Source organism: Benincasa hispida, chromosome 10 (assembly GCF_027475165.1).
Source record: "Benincasa hispida cultivar pf3 chromosome 10, pf3_genome.v1.1, whole genome shotgun sequence".
In the NCBI taxonomy this organism is placed as follows: domain Eukaryota; kingdom Viridiplantae; phylum Streptophyta; class Magnoliopsida; order Cucurbitales; family Cucurbitaceae; genus Benincasa; species Benincasa hispida.
The window spans coordinates 32,990,462-33,001,597 of NC_143487.1; the positions used below are offsets into that span (position 1 = coordinate 32,990,462).

The window sequence follows — 11,136 nt, forward strand, 5'->3', positions numbered from 1 at the left end:
GGTTAACTATCTCACAATACCACTCTCTCATGCTCAGTTCTCTTGTCTTCGGCCCAAACTCGGAGTTCTTCTAGTACCCAATCATTTAAAGGGACATTGAATTCAGTGGTCAAACCAATTTAGTCAGCAATTCAATCAACACACCAACCAGTAGACATACAATTGCAAGAATGATAAATTTGTTTAAGAGGATGAGGCGGTGAAATTCCAAATGGTTCCACTATTGGAAAGTTGTTAGAAGGAATATTCTTCTTCTCCAATAGTAGCGTGCCATCTGTATTTTCTTATATATTTTTATTATGTAACCTTGTCGATATTTGTTACACCTTACTGGTAGAGTCTCTATATAAATGACCTTTCTTTTCAATATAGAAAAAATATATCTAGTGTGAAAAAATTCTCCAAATTAAGCATGTTCTTAAGAACTTTCACTGGAGCGTGGCAGCGATAGTCGTCGACAAGTTGGGTGGTGTCATTGACACATTGGAAGAAAGGAGATTGTGATGAGTTGATAAAATATACCAACTTAACTCCATCAACATTTAAAGTTGGTGGACCAAACATTAAGTTGTTATATTATACCAGATGTTGTTGAGTCAAATACCCGTAAATGTATTCCAATTTTTGTGTAAATACTACGGGCTTGTTGGCTATTGTTGTAACAAATAGTACTTTTTGGCTATTATTCGAGTATGTGCCTTAATTATGGTCTATGTGAAAAACCCAAAATTTGATGGAAAGCTGGGCTGTATGATCCACGAAAATCGGCCGAAGAAGAACGGGCCCTTATGAATTGTGAGGCCCATTACCGAAATGGCCATAGCCAAAGTTAGGGTTTTTAAAATTTTGCCCAGTTCGATTTTGTCTTCCTCTTCCTCTTGCTTTTCCTCTAAATCCATGGCCGCCACCGCGAAATGTTCGAAAATAGTCCACCATCAGCACCATTAGCAGCGTCCGTCCAAGTCTGAAAGGCATTGCCGTTGGTTGAGGCTCGACCGAAGTTTGTTGCTTGCCGATTGCCTTTTCATCGGCGTCGAGAAGAACCTCCAACTCAGCAAGTGTGAGTGTCGTGTCTCTGATGCGAATAGAGGTCGAAAGGCTTTGTAATCCGCAGGAAAACCATTTAGAATGTGAAGGAGAGATTCTTCGTCATCAATTGTAATTCCAGCTGCAGCGAGCTTGTCAACTATTGATCAATTGATTCAGTTGAACGACCTTTCATTAGAACTGCCTCTAATCTCTGCTCCTCTGCTTCTTCCCTTTTCCCTTCTGTTTCTCGCCTTGGGTGATTAACTTCCCAATTTTACAACACTTGATATAAGCGATTTCATTTTGAACCTCTGGTTTGTTGAGTTGATGTCTGCTAGTTGCTCTACCTAAACTGGGTTTCGAGTTTTGGTCCAGATGTTGTTATTCTAGGGCTCATGGCTTCGTTGTTCAAGGTAAATTGCCTTTTTATTTCCATTTTATATAACCAAGATCTTTTCATGCCGTCAATATTTCATTGCTTAGTTAATTCGTTTTCCGCTCCATTAGGGTTTTTGGGTGTTTCAAACATGTCTTTACAAGTCCCCTTTCCAGACATGTTTCATAGTTTATATATATCCATTCTTGGTCATATATGGTTTTATTTCCATTCACTTTATTTGCGAGACCCATTTTGGTGCCAAATGTTGCCATTTAGTTTGAGCGTCGGGGGAGTAGGCGGTTGGTGTTTCAAGTGACGTTAGACCTGTTGTGGTGGCAGTACCTGTTGAATAGATTAAACCTAGTCCCCCAGTCCTGTATAAATTATCTTAACTAATGGTTGTTGTTTCTTATCCCAAAAGGCATGGATTTTGTACCTCGCCATTCTTTTGAGTTAAGTGAAGTTGGTGAAATTTGAACCTCTGACCTTTTGGTTGGTTGAGAATATATGCTAAATCAGTTGCGATGAAGTTGACTATTTTTTGACCATTATGGCCAAGGGTACTCTGATTATTGTTATTTACTGATTGTAGTGTCTTGATGTTAAAACGATGAAAACCATTCAAAGCTCATTGATATTAAAACGATGAAAACCATTCAAAGCTCATTGGTTCAAAAGGAATAATGTCGCATATAAGTAGTTGGACGATGGATGATTTTTCTATGATGCTAAGCCAAGATTCCTGCTTTCAACTTTATCATTTGTAGGACCCAACAAAGCTATCTGTTTATCGGGATAGAAGATTTCATGGAACACAAGATGAATTTGAAGTGGCACTTCAGACTTCAACCACTGTTTATGTGGGAAATATGTCCTTTTATACGACAGAAGAGCAAGTTTATGAGCTTTTTTCTCGAGCTGGAGAAATTAAGAAGATAATCATGGGTTTGGATAAGAATTCAAAAACACCTTGTGGCTTTTGTTTTGTCCTGTAAGACTTCATAATTCTTCCTAATTAGTAGAATATCTTGATATACTTTTTTATCAATATTCAACCATACAATTTTCTAACATTGGAATTAACACTAAACTTATTTATTTATGTCTCTACTGCTCAAAACTGTCTGCTGTTGATAGAATCATACAAGAGTCAGGGGAGGGAGAGAGTAGTCTCTTCTAAACTATCCATATGTGCTACTGACCTTGTGGTTTAATTTTATGATGATTTTTCTTTAGATACTCTAATTTCTATCCGTGGTCCATTAATGCAGTTACTGCTTTGTTCTGTCCATAGATATCACTTCATATGCTCCCATAAGTTTTTTTTTATCCTCATGATTGTCACCTGTTTAGTGAAAATTATTTCAAATACTTGAACGCAGTTGATAATGAGTGATATTATATCTATTTGGGTTGATTTTAACCTTGTGATTGTTTGCTAATCTCATGCCTTGGTACCCACTTGCAAGAAATGCTTTACATATATCTGCCTCTAAGCCTTTCAAATTATGGGGCAAATCTTTTTAAATGGCTGCTTATTTTATCTGTACTTTGTTAGATACTATTCTCGGGAGGATACCGAGGATGCTGTAAAATATATAAGTGGAACAATTCTTGATGATCGTCCCATTCGTGTGGATTTTGATTGGGGATTTCAGGATGGCAGGCAATGGGGCCGTGGTCGAAGTGGTGGACAGGTACTGTTTCTGATCTTTGTCACATTCATTACTTGGACTTTACCATCACTACCTGTTTATTTCCTGATATCCTTCGTTGTTCTCAGGTGCGTGATGAATATCGAACAGACTATGATCCTGATATCCTTTTTTCTTTCAACACTGTTACTTACTACCAACTCAATATTCATTTCTCTTTTCATACATACATACTGTTATATGTGCATATACTTATAGTTTTTTGGCACAATCTAAAGATTCTAAACAAAAGTACATAAATCTGGTTTCATATAGTTAAATTTATTGCAACCCCGAAAGAAAAGACACAAAAATATGTCGATTTTTAAAATAACAGTACATAGATACGTTACACCCTACTCTTTTTATTTAAATAAAATGTGTGTGTATATTTAATACTTCGTAATAGATAAAACATATAAATTTAACAAAAATATAAAATTTACTTCACAAAAGACATGAAGCCAAAGTCAATCTACAAATTACAATATTGAAGGGAAGGAATCATGCAGTTGGAGGCAAAAAGTTAAGTTGACTTGGGCAAAGGATGTTGATTGCAATACATAGTGGCCAGTGGTCGGAAGAGACGGAATAGGATTGAGCCTTTGGTTAATGAGTCGGGAGAAGCTATTAGGAATGTGAAGAAGATTGAGGAAGAAGTTATCTCTTTCTTCTCTAATCTTTATGGGCCTGAAGTTTCTTCTAAACCCTTTGTCCAAGGGATTGATTGGAACCCTATTTCTGATGGAGAAAGGGTTGGCTTATGCGAGCCCTTTATAGTGGAGGAGATTTAGCTTGCTGTTTCTAGGAGTGGCAATTCTAAATCCCTGGGTCAGATGAGTTATCTTTAGCCTTTTATCAAGAAAACTGGACTTTGGTTAAAGAGGATTTATTCAAAGTCTTTCAGGAATTCTTCGAAAGAGGCATTCTAAACAAGTCCATGTCGGAAATGTTTGTTTGTCTGGTCCCGAAGAAGGAGACCGTGACTAGGGTGTAGGATTTTAGACCGATTAGTTTAATCACAAGCATGTACAAAATTCTTGCTGAAGTTTTGGCTAATTCACAAGGGGTTTTGTGGCTGGGAGACAAATCGTAGATCAAGCCCTTATAGCTAATGAGGTGATTGAGTACTATAGAGTCAAAAAGAAGGAAGGAGTTCTCTTCAAGATTGACTTTGAAAAGGCTTATCATGTGGATTGGATGTTTTTGGACAAAGTCTTGGAGAGGATAGGTTTTTGTTATAAATGGTGGTTGTGGATGTGGGGTTGCTTAAGGATGTAAACAAGTCCATGTCGGAAATGTTTGTTAAAGAGGATTTATTCAAAGTCTTTCAGGAATTCTTCGAAAGAGGCATTCTAAACAAGTCCATGTCGGAAATGTTTGTTTGTTTTAGCCTTTTATCAAGAAAACTGGACTTTGGTTAAAGAGGATTTATTCAAAGTCTTTCAGGAATTCTTCGAAAGAGGCATTCTAAACAAGTCCATGTCGGAAATGTTTGTTTGTCTGGTCCCGAAGAAGGAGACCGTGACTAGGGTGTAGGATTTTAGACCGATTAGTTTAATCACAAGCATGTACAAAATTCTTGCTGAAGTTTTGGCTAATTCACAAGGGGTTTTGTGGCTGGGAGACAAATCGTAGATCAAGCCCTTATAGCTAATGAGGTGATTGAGTACTATAGAGTCAAAAAGAAGGAAGGAGTTCTCTTCAAGATTGACTTTGAAAAGGCTTATCATGTGGATTGGATGTTTTTGGACAAAGTCTTGGAGAGGATAGGTTTTTGTTATAAATGGTGGTTGTGGATGTGGGGTTGCTTAAGGATGTAAGTTTCTCCTTCCTCATTTATGGGAGTCCTAGGGGCAAAGTTGTGGCGATGAGAGGCCTCAGGCAGGGAGATCCTCTTTCCCTCTTTCTTTTCCTCCTTATTGTGGATGTCCTAAGTAGGATTGTGAGTAAAAGTTTTGAAGGTGATGTCATTGAGCCTTTTGAGGTGGGGGCGGATCGGGTTACTCTTTCCCATCTTCAATTTATTGATGATACGCTCTTCTTTTGCTTGGGGAAGAAGAGCTTGTTCTTATTGTCGAATCATGTCCTTGCCTTTTTCGAGGAAATATCGGGGTTGAACACCAATAGAGGGAAATGCTGTATTATGGGAATCAATTGTGAGGGGGAGGTGGGTTGAGTGGGTTGGGTGTGAAGTTAGCAGTCTCCCGTGGGTTGATCTTGGCCTTCCTCTTGGAAATAATCCTAAGTTTCTCCTTGTGGAACCTCGTGATGGATAAAGTTAGAAATAGTCTAGCCTCTTGGAAGAAAGGTGTTTTTTTTTTTTTTTTTTTTTCCTTTTCTTTTCTTTTCTTAAAAGCACGTAGGCTTACCTAGATCAAGTCTGTTTTGAGTGGTATCCTTGAATTCGTGTGAGGTTTGTAAGTGTCTAGAGAGGATGATGTGTGACTTCCTCGGGGTAGGGGTTGGTGAAGGTAAAGGCAAAGGCAAAGGTTCTCACTAGATTGGATGGGAGATTATCGAGAGATCGGTTTCTTTAGAGGGTTTGGAAATTGGGAATCTTAGGATATGTAACAAAAGCTTTAGGCTTTAGCCAAATGGTTATGGTGCTTCTCCTTTGAGCCCAATTCTTTGAGGCCCAAAATCATTGCTAGTAAACATGGCCACCATCTTTTTGAATGATTGTCTAAAGGGATTAAAGGTTCTCACTGGAATTTGTGGAATGACATTTTGAAAGAGTTTCCTTCTTTTGCTCATCGGATTCGTTGCGTGGTAGGGAAGGGGAGAGACTCATTTTTGGGAGGATCATCGGATATGGGAGAGACTTCTTTGCGTCATGTTTCCTCGATTGTATCACCTATCGTCTTTTAAAAATCATTTTGTTGTCGATTTTTTAGTTTGGTTCGAGAACTTTTGTTTCTTTTCTTTTGGGTTCTGTCGTTCTCTTTCCGATAGGGAAGCTACGGATGTGGTTGCTTTTCTTTCTTTACTCAAGGGCCACCCCTTTAGATTGGGGGAAAGGGATGTCAGATTTTGGAGGCCCCAATCCTTTAGAAGGGTTCTCTTGCAAGTCTTTCTTTCATTGTTTGGTTGATCTTTCCTCCTTGGGTGAGTCGGCCTTCTTAGTACTTTTAAGGATTAAGGTCCTTAGAAAGATGAGATATTCTTCATAGTCATTGCTAACATGTTGGACAGGCTTGTCAGGAAGATGCCTATGCTTGTTGGGCTTTTTTGTTGTATTCTTTGTTGGAAGGCGAAGGAAGACCTGAATCATATGCTTTGGCGATGTGACTTTGCGAGTGGCGTTTGGTATTCCTTTTTCCAAATGGTTCGGTATGATGAGTGTTCCTTATAGAGATGTCAATGTATGATTGAGGAATTCCTCCTCAATCCGCCTTTTGGGGAGAAAGGCCAGTTTCTTTGGCATGCTAGGGTATGTGCGGTCTTATGGGTTTTGTGGGGCGAGTGGAACAATAGGGTGTTTAAGTGAGTTGAGAGGGATCATAGGGAGCTTCAGTCCGTTGTTTGTTTTCATTTTTTCCTTTGGGCTTCGATTTCGAAGATCTTTTGTAACTATTCTATAGGTGTGATTTTACATAGTTGGAGCCACTTCCTGTAATGGAAGTCCTTCCTTTTTTGTAGGCTTGGTTTTTTGTTCGCTTGTGTATTCTTTCATTTTTTCTCAATTGGAAAGTTGCCCTCCGAAAGGATCCTAATCTTCTCCTTTCATATACCCTTGGTGGACATCCCTTCAAAAAAGGAGACGGATGATTTTGGGAGAATTTTATAAGAGCCTTTTGCTGGATTATATGGAAAGAACGAACCAGCAGAATCTTTCAAGTAAAAGAAGTCTCAATCCATAGATTCTCTTTTATGCTATAGTTAATATGGTTGTAACTTGGTGTAAATGTTCCCCTTATATCACCACTATAGCTTTACCTTGTTCCTTTCCATTTGGAAAGGTCTTTTGTAACTTCCTATTGGGGTCTTTTTCCTCCTGTATTTTCATAACATTTAAGGTTGTGCTTGCATCTCCCTCTTTTTTTTTTTTTTTTTTTTTTGGCACTTTTATGGTTGTGCTTGCATGGACTGGGCTTTATTTTGTTCTGAAACCGTGTCTCTATCATGCTTGTTATTAGGACAAACTCTTTGTAATACTAGATATTTTTTAGCTTGTTGGACACACGGCTAGCGCTATTGTAGACAATCCATGCCCAACACGTCCCACATTGGAACTTGACCTAAAACAGGGTGTTCACGCTTCCTAGATTACAACTAGAGGCAAACATTTCTCAGAGGGATCTATAACCCCATTAGCGAGAATGGCTAACTTGCATGAATTTGTATGGCATCATTAGTCTGTTGAGTTGTGTAACATTGATGATCATCACCCTACTTCTTTGTCTTGTTTGTTCTTCAATTGGCATGTGACACACGTTCTAAACTTTTCTTAAATTTAATATCAACACTCATTCATGTGTAAGTGATTTCTGATGATGTTAATTTTTTATGCTTCTCGTCCTTTAAATTTCACATTTCTTTTTAGTTTCCTTAATTAATTGAACGTAGAGGTGGCTATGGAAAGTTAGTTCAGAAAGAGTTGGAAGCACAGAGGCAGCTTGTGGATTATGGTACTGGTTCGCTAGGTTCTATGCCTGTCATGACTCAGTGTAAGTTGCTTTGAGGGATGCTATGCATAGATATTGTGTATAAACGTGATTTGATGTTGCTTTATTTTCATGATTTTCATTTTCTCCTGCAGATGGAAAACATGGTGGAAGCCATGGACATGGGCATCGTCATGGTAGAGGTATCAAATTTCTAAAGCATTTTAATTATCTGTGAATGGGAACTTATTTTCATTCTGGCATTTTTCTGATATTTATCGGACTACATTATTGTTGTTTCAAAAACTAGATTACCACCATCGTAAGCGCTATCGAGATGATGATCGCCATGCACATGAAAGCTCTAAGAGAACTTCAGATTACGAGTCTAGAAGAAACCCTGATCATGATTCGAGACCGGTAATTTCTAAACAATGCCTCCCTTACACTTTTGAAAGGGAGTTCATACAAATAATTTTGAATGATTTATAGTGAAGGGATTTATTGAAAGTAATTGTTGTATAGTCATTTTAGCATTTGATTCTACACTTTTGAAAGGGAGTTCATACAAAGTAATTTTGATTGAGTTAAATTTTGTGTTTGGGAGTGATTCTGACATGTTAAACTGACTTTTTTCACGTTCCAATCACTCCGGAATTTGCCTTTAGTCTTTCAAAATTAATTTAAATGCAATTTTCATATCATCAAAACATGCTTTTAGAGTGATTTTGAAAATAATAAAAGCGATCTTAACCATTTCAAAATCGCACCCAAAGCATGACCATAGTCATTCCAAAATTACTCCAACCACGTCCTTAAAATTTTCAACAGAGGCACCAGATGCTTACATTACTTTCTTAGATATGCAATTCTGGATGTAGTTAACGAGGTCTGTGGTGGATGTTTGGTCGGTGGGCTTTCATTGCCCTTTTAAGGAATTCCGTTAACTTTGGTTGTCACCAGATATTAGAACCATTATTCCGTGGTTTTGGCTTTATATATGCCGTGCTTCAGTATTTAACAGTTAGACTGTTACAGGAGAAAAATCCAAGGTTCCGGGAGAGTGGCGATTCTGATGAAGAGGATGATGATGACCAAAAGCAGCGACGCTAACCCGAGGGTTATTTTCAGATTATAATGTGAGGAATCATTTACATCGGTGTTTTGTGGTTCAGCATGAAGTGATAAGGGACAATTCATTACTTGTGCATGTCAAAACTAACCAGTTATTATTTTTTCATGCCACTAGGTACTTTGCGCTTTCCTTTAGTGAAGGAATGACTATAAATGGCTGTCTGTACTGTTTATTATTATAAGAATCAAGTGGGCATTCTGTCGGAACTATCTTGAGACAAATGAAGAATCCAATTCTCTTCCAAGTACTTTGAAGTGTGTGTTTTTTTGGATGTATATAACAGAGAGCATTTGCTTGCTCGACATGGAAGCGGGTTTGAAGGAATGATGTTGGTATGTGAAAAGGTGAAATTTGTCGAGTGATTTTCTGTGGTTATCTCTAATTCAACGTTGATCTAGGAAGTCTTAATCGAGTGAAATCATGTGCATGCTGCAAAAATATCGAATTGATTCATCGACCCCCTCACAAGATGTGTGCCATTTAGAATTGTTTTCAAATTTGATTGAATTATGAGCTGGTGGGATTGATAACATGATTAAAGGTTGAAAAGGTTAATAAACTAATTTGATGTAATAGGAAAAGGTCAACTGGAGGCCTGAATTATCAACCCCATATTTCCAGATTCATATCATTCCCATACAGAAAAAGCAAGATTACTAGTTTTGAGGCAATGGAAAATGACTTGTAGGTGTAGGTGGAGGTAGAGTACTGACCACTTGAATTCTACGGCTATGCCCATTTCTTTTATAACATGAAGTTTCCTTGTGACTAGTGACTGGACTGGACAACTACCCAACAAGTAAAATTAATTTAATTACATAAAAGGTAATATTGGATGCATCCATGTTTATGTTTTTTCTCATCACTTATATCAAAAAAGTAATTAAAATATTTCAAGAAAGAGATAAAAAGAATTTGTCACATGGCAAAATATGATTGGATAATTAGGTGGGATGCTCGAAGATAGACATTGTTTTGATTGACCTAAGTATGTTCATTAAACAAAAATATTCTTCGTTAAGCAAAACTAACTCTCCTAAATTTTAGACGTAATTTAATTTCTCTATATTTTAAAAAGTTTCATTTAAATTGAAAATTTTAAAGAGTTCCATTTAAATTGAAAATTCAATTTAATCAAACTTTAAAATTATTTCAAAAACTATTTTTTCTTAAAAAAAATAAAAATAAAAAATGAAAATTTATGCAACCCGACTTAAAGGACGGACATGATATTGGATGCTACAAATGATATCATATATATGTCAATTTCCATTTCTTTGCAGAAAAATGCAAAACTCTTCAAAGATATTTTATTTGAACACATCTAAAGCTCAAATATAAACATAAAACTTTTCAAAGTTGATGAATATTTTTTATAATGTAACCCAAAACGAAAACAACACAAAGTTAGAAACGATAACTTTTTGTTATGAATCTTTTCTGAGACCATAAAGGTGGGAGATTCGAATCAAATACCACATTTGCATATTGGTTGAGCTATACTCATTTTAACTTAAAAATGATAGCTAAAAAAGCGATAAAAGGGCACGGAGTACATATATACTAACATTATTATATATTGGAAAAAGCAGAACATATATGAGAGAAGAGGGAGATGATGAAAAGAAGCAAAAAGCAGAGATGAAGAGAAGGATCCAAAGAAAGTGTGAATTGATATAAGGTAGGGGCAACAAACAAGAAAAGTAAGTCATTGAGGAGACTAAGGACCCATTTATAATATATTTTGAAAGAGAGATCGTTGGATTATATGTGTTTCTGTACACTGAACTGGTCGGAAGGGAACTCAACAGTTTTGTCTAAATAATTATAATTTCTCTTTTTAAAAAAATGGAAGTACACATCAAAATCAAAATGAAACACTCCACTACTAACCATTGATGTTAAATTAAGATAAGAATGATGGATGACACTCCCAGCCTACCATCAATTCCGTTCCGTTTAGGACGGCTCCATTCTAGTTCCATGCCATCATATTTAAACTTGGATTCTAGGTTACTTCCATTTCATATATATATATATATATACACACACACGTGCATGTCGGGAAGAGATAACCATGGTAAAGACGGTTAAAGTAAGCAAAATTCGACGATAATTTACATGAATTTTCTTTTTTGAAATTGGAGGTTTAAAAAAAAACATAGTAAATATATCAAATAGAAATACTTTTATATTTATATTTAATAGGTGTCTAAACTTTAAGAATTTTATGTGAATTCTATATTTGTTGACTATATTTTAATAGGTCTTTAAACATCTTGCACGTGGGAA

General features: G+C 36.6%; 1 protein-coding gene across 2 annotated transcripts; it reads left to right on the forward strand.

The window, feature by feature from the left end:
• Positions 1 to 692: 692 nt before the first annotated feature.
• CBP20 (CAP-binding protein 20) lies at positions 693 to 9,091 on the forward strand. Of its 2 annotated transcripts, XM_039044416.2 has the most exons (9): positions 693 to 1,442; positions 2,176 to 2,399; positions 2,967 to 3,105; positions 3,192 to 3,225; positions 7,668 to 7,772; positions 7,865 to 7,912; positions 8,020 to 8,129; positions 8,748 to 8,848; positions 8,959 to 9,091. In XM_039044416.2, the coding sequence occupies exons 1-8, from the start codon at positions 1,425 to 1,427 to the stop codon at positions 8,820 to 8,822; spliced, it is 753 nt and encodes a 250-aa protein (XP_038900344.1). In that variant the 5' UTR covers positions 693 to 1,424; the 3' UTR covers positions 8,823 to 8,848; positions 8,959 to 9,091. The 2 variants fall into 2 exon arrangements, with proteins under 2 accessions (XP_038900344.1, XP_038900343.1); XM_039044415.2 differs by having other exon boundaries at positions 781 to 1,442; positions 8,748 to 9,091.
• Positions 9,092 to 11,136: the final 2,045 nt, after the last annotated feature.

What these genes read in the sequence shown, in the direction of transcription:
- CBP20 (XM_039044416.2), top strand. An exon ending in GTGGTCGAAGTGGTGGACAG is followed by an intron (nt 3,106 to 3,191) that starts GTACTGTTTCTG and finishes CGTTGTTCTCAG; the next exon opens with GTGCGTGATGAATATCGAAC. An exon ending in TGGGCATCGTCATGGTAGAG is followed by an intron (nt 7,913 to 8,019) that starts GTATCAAATTTC and finishes TTCAAAAACTAG; the next exon opens with ATTACCACCATCGTAAGCGC.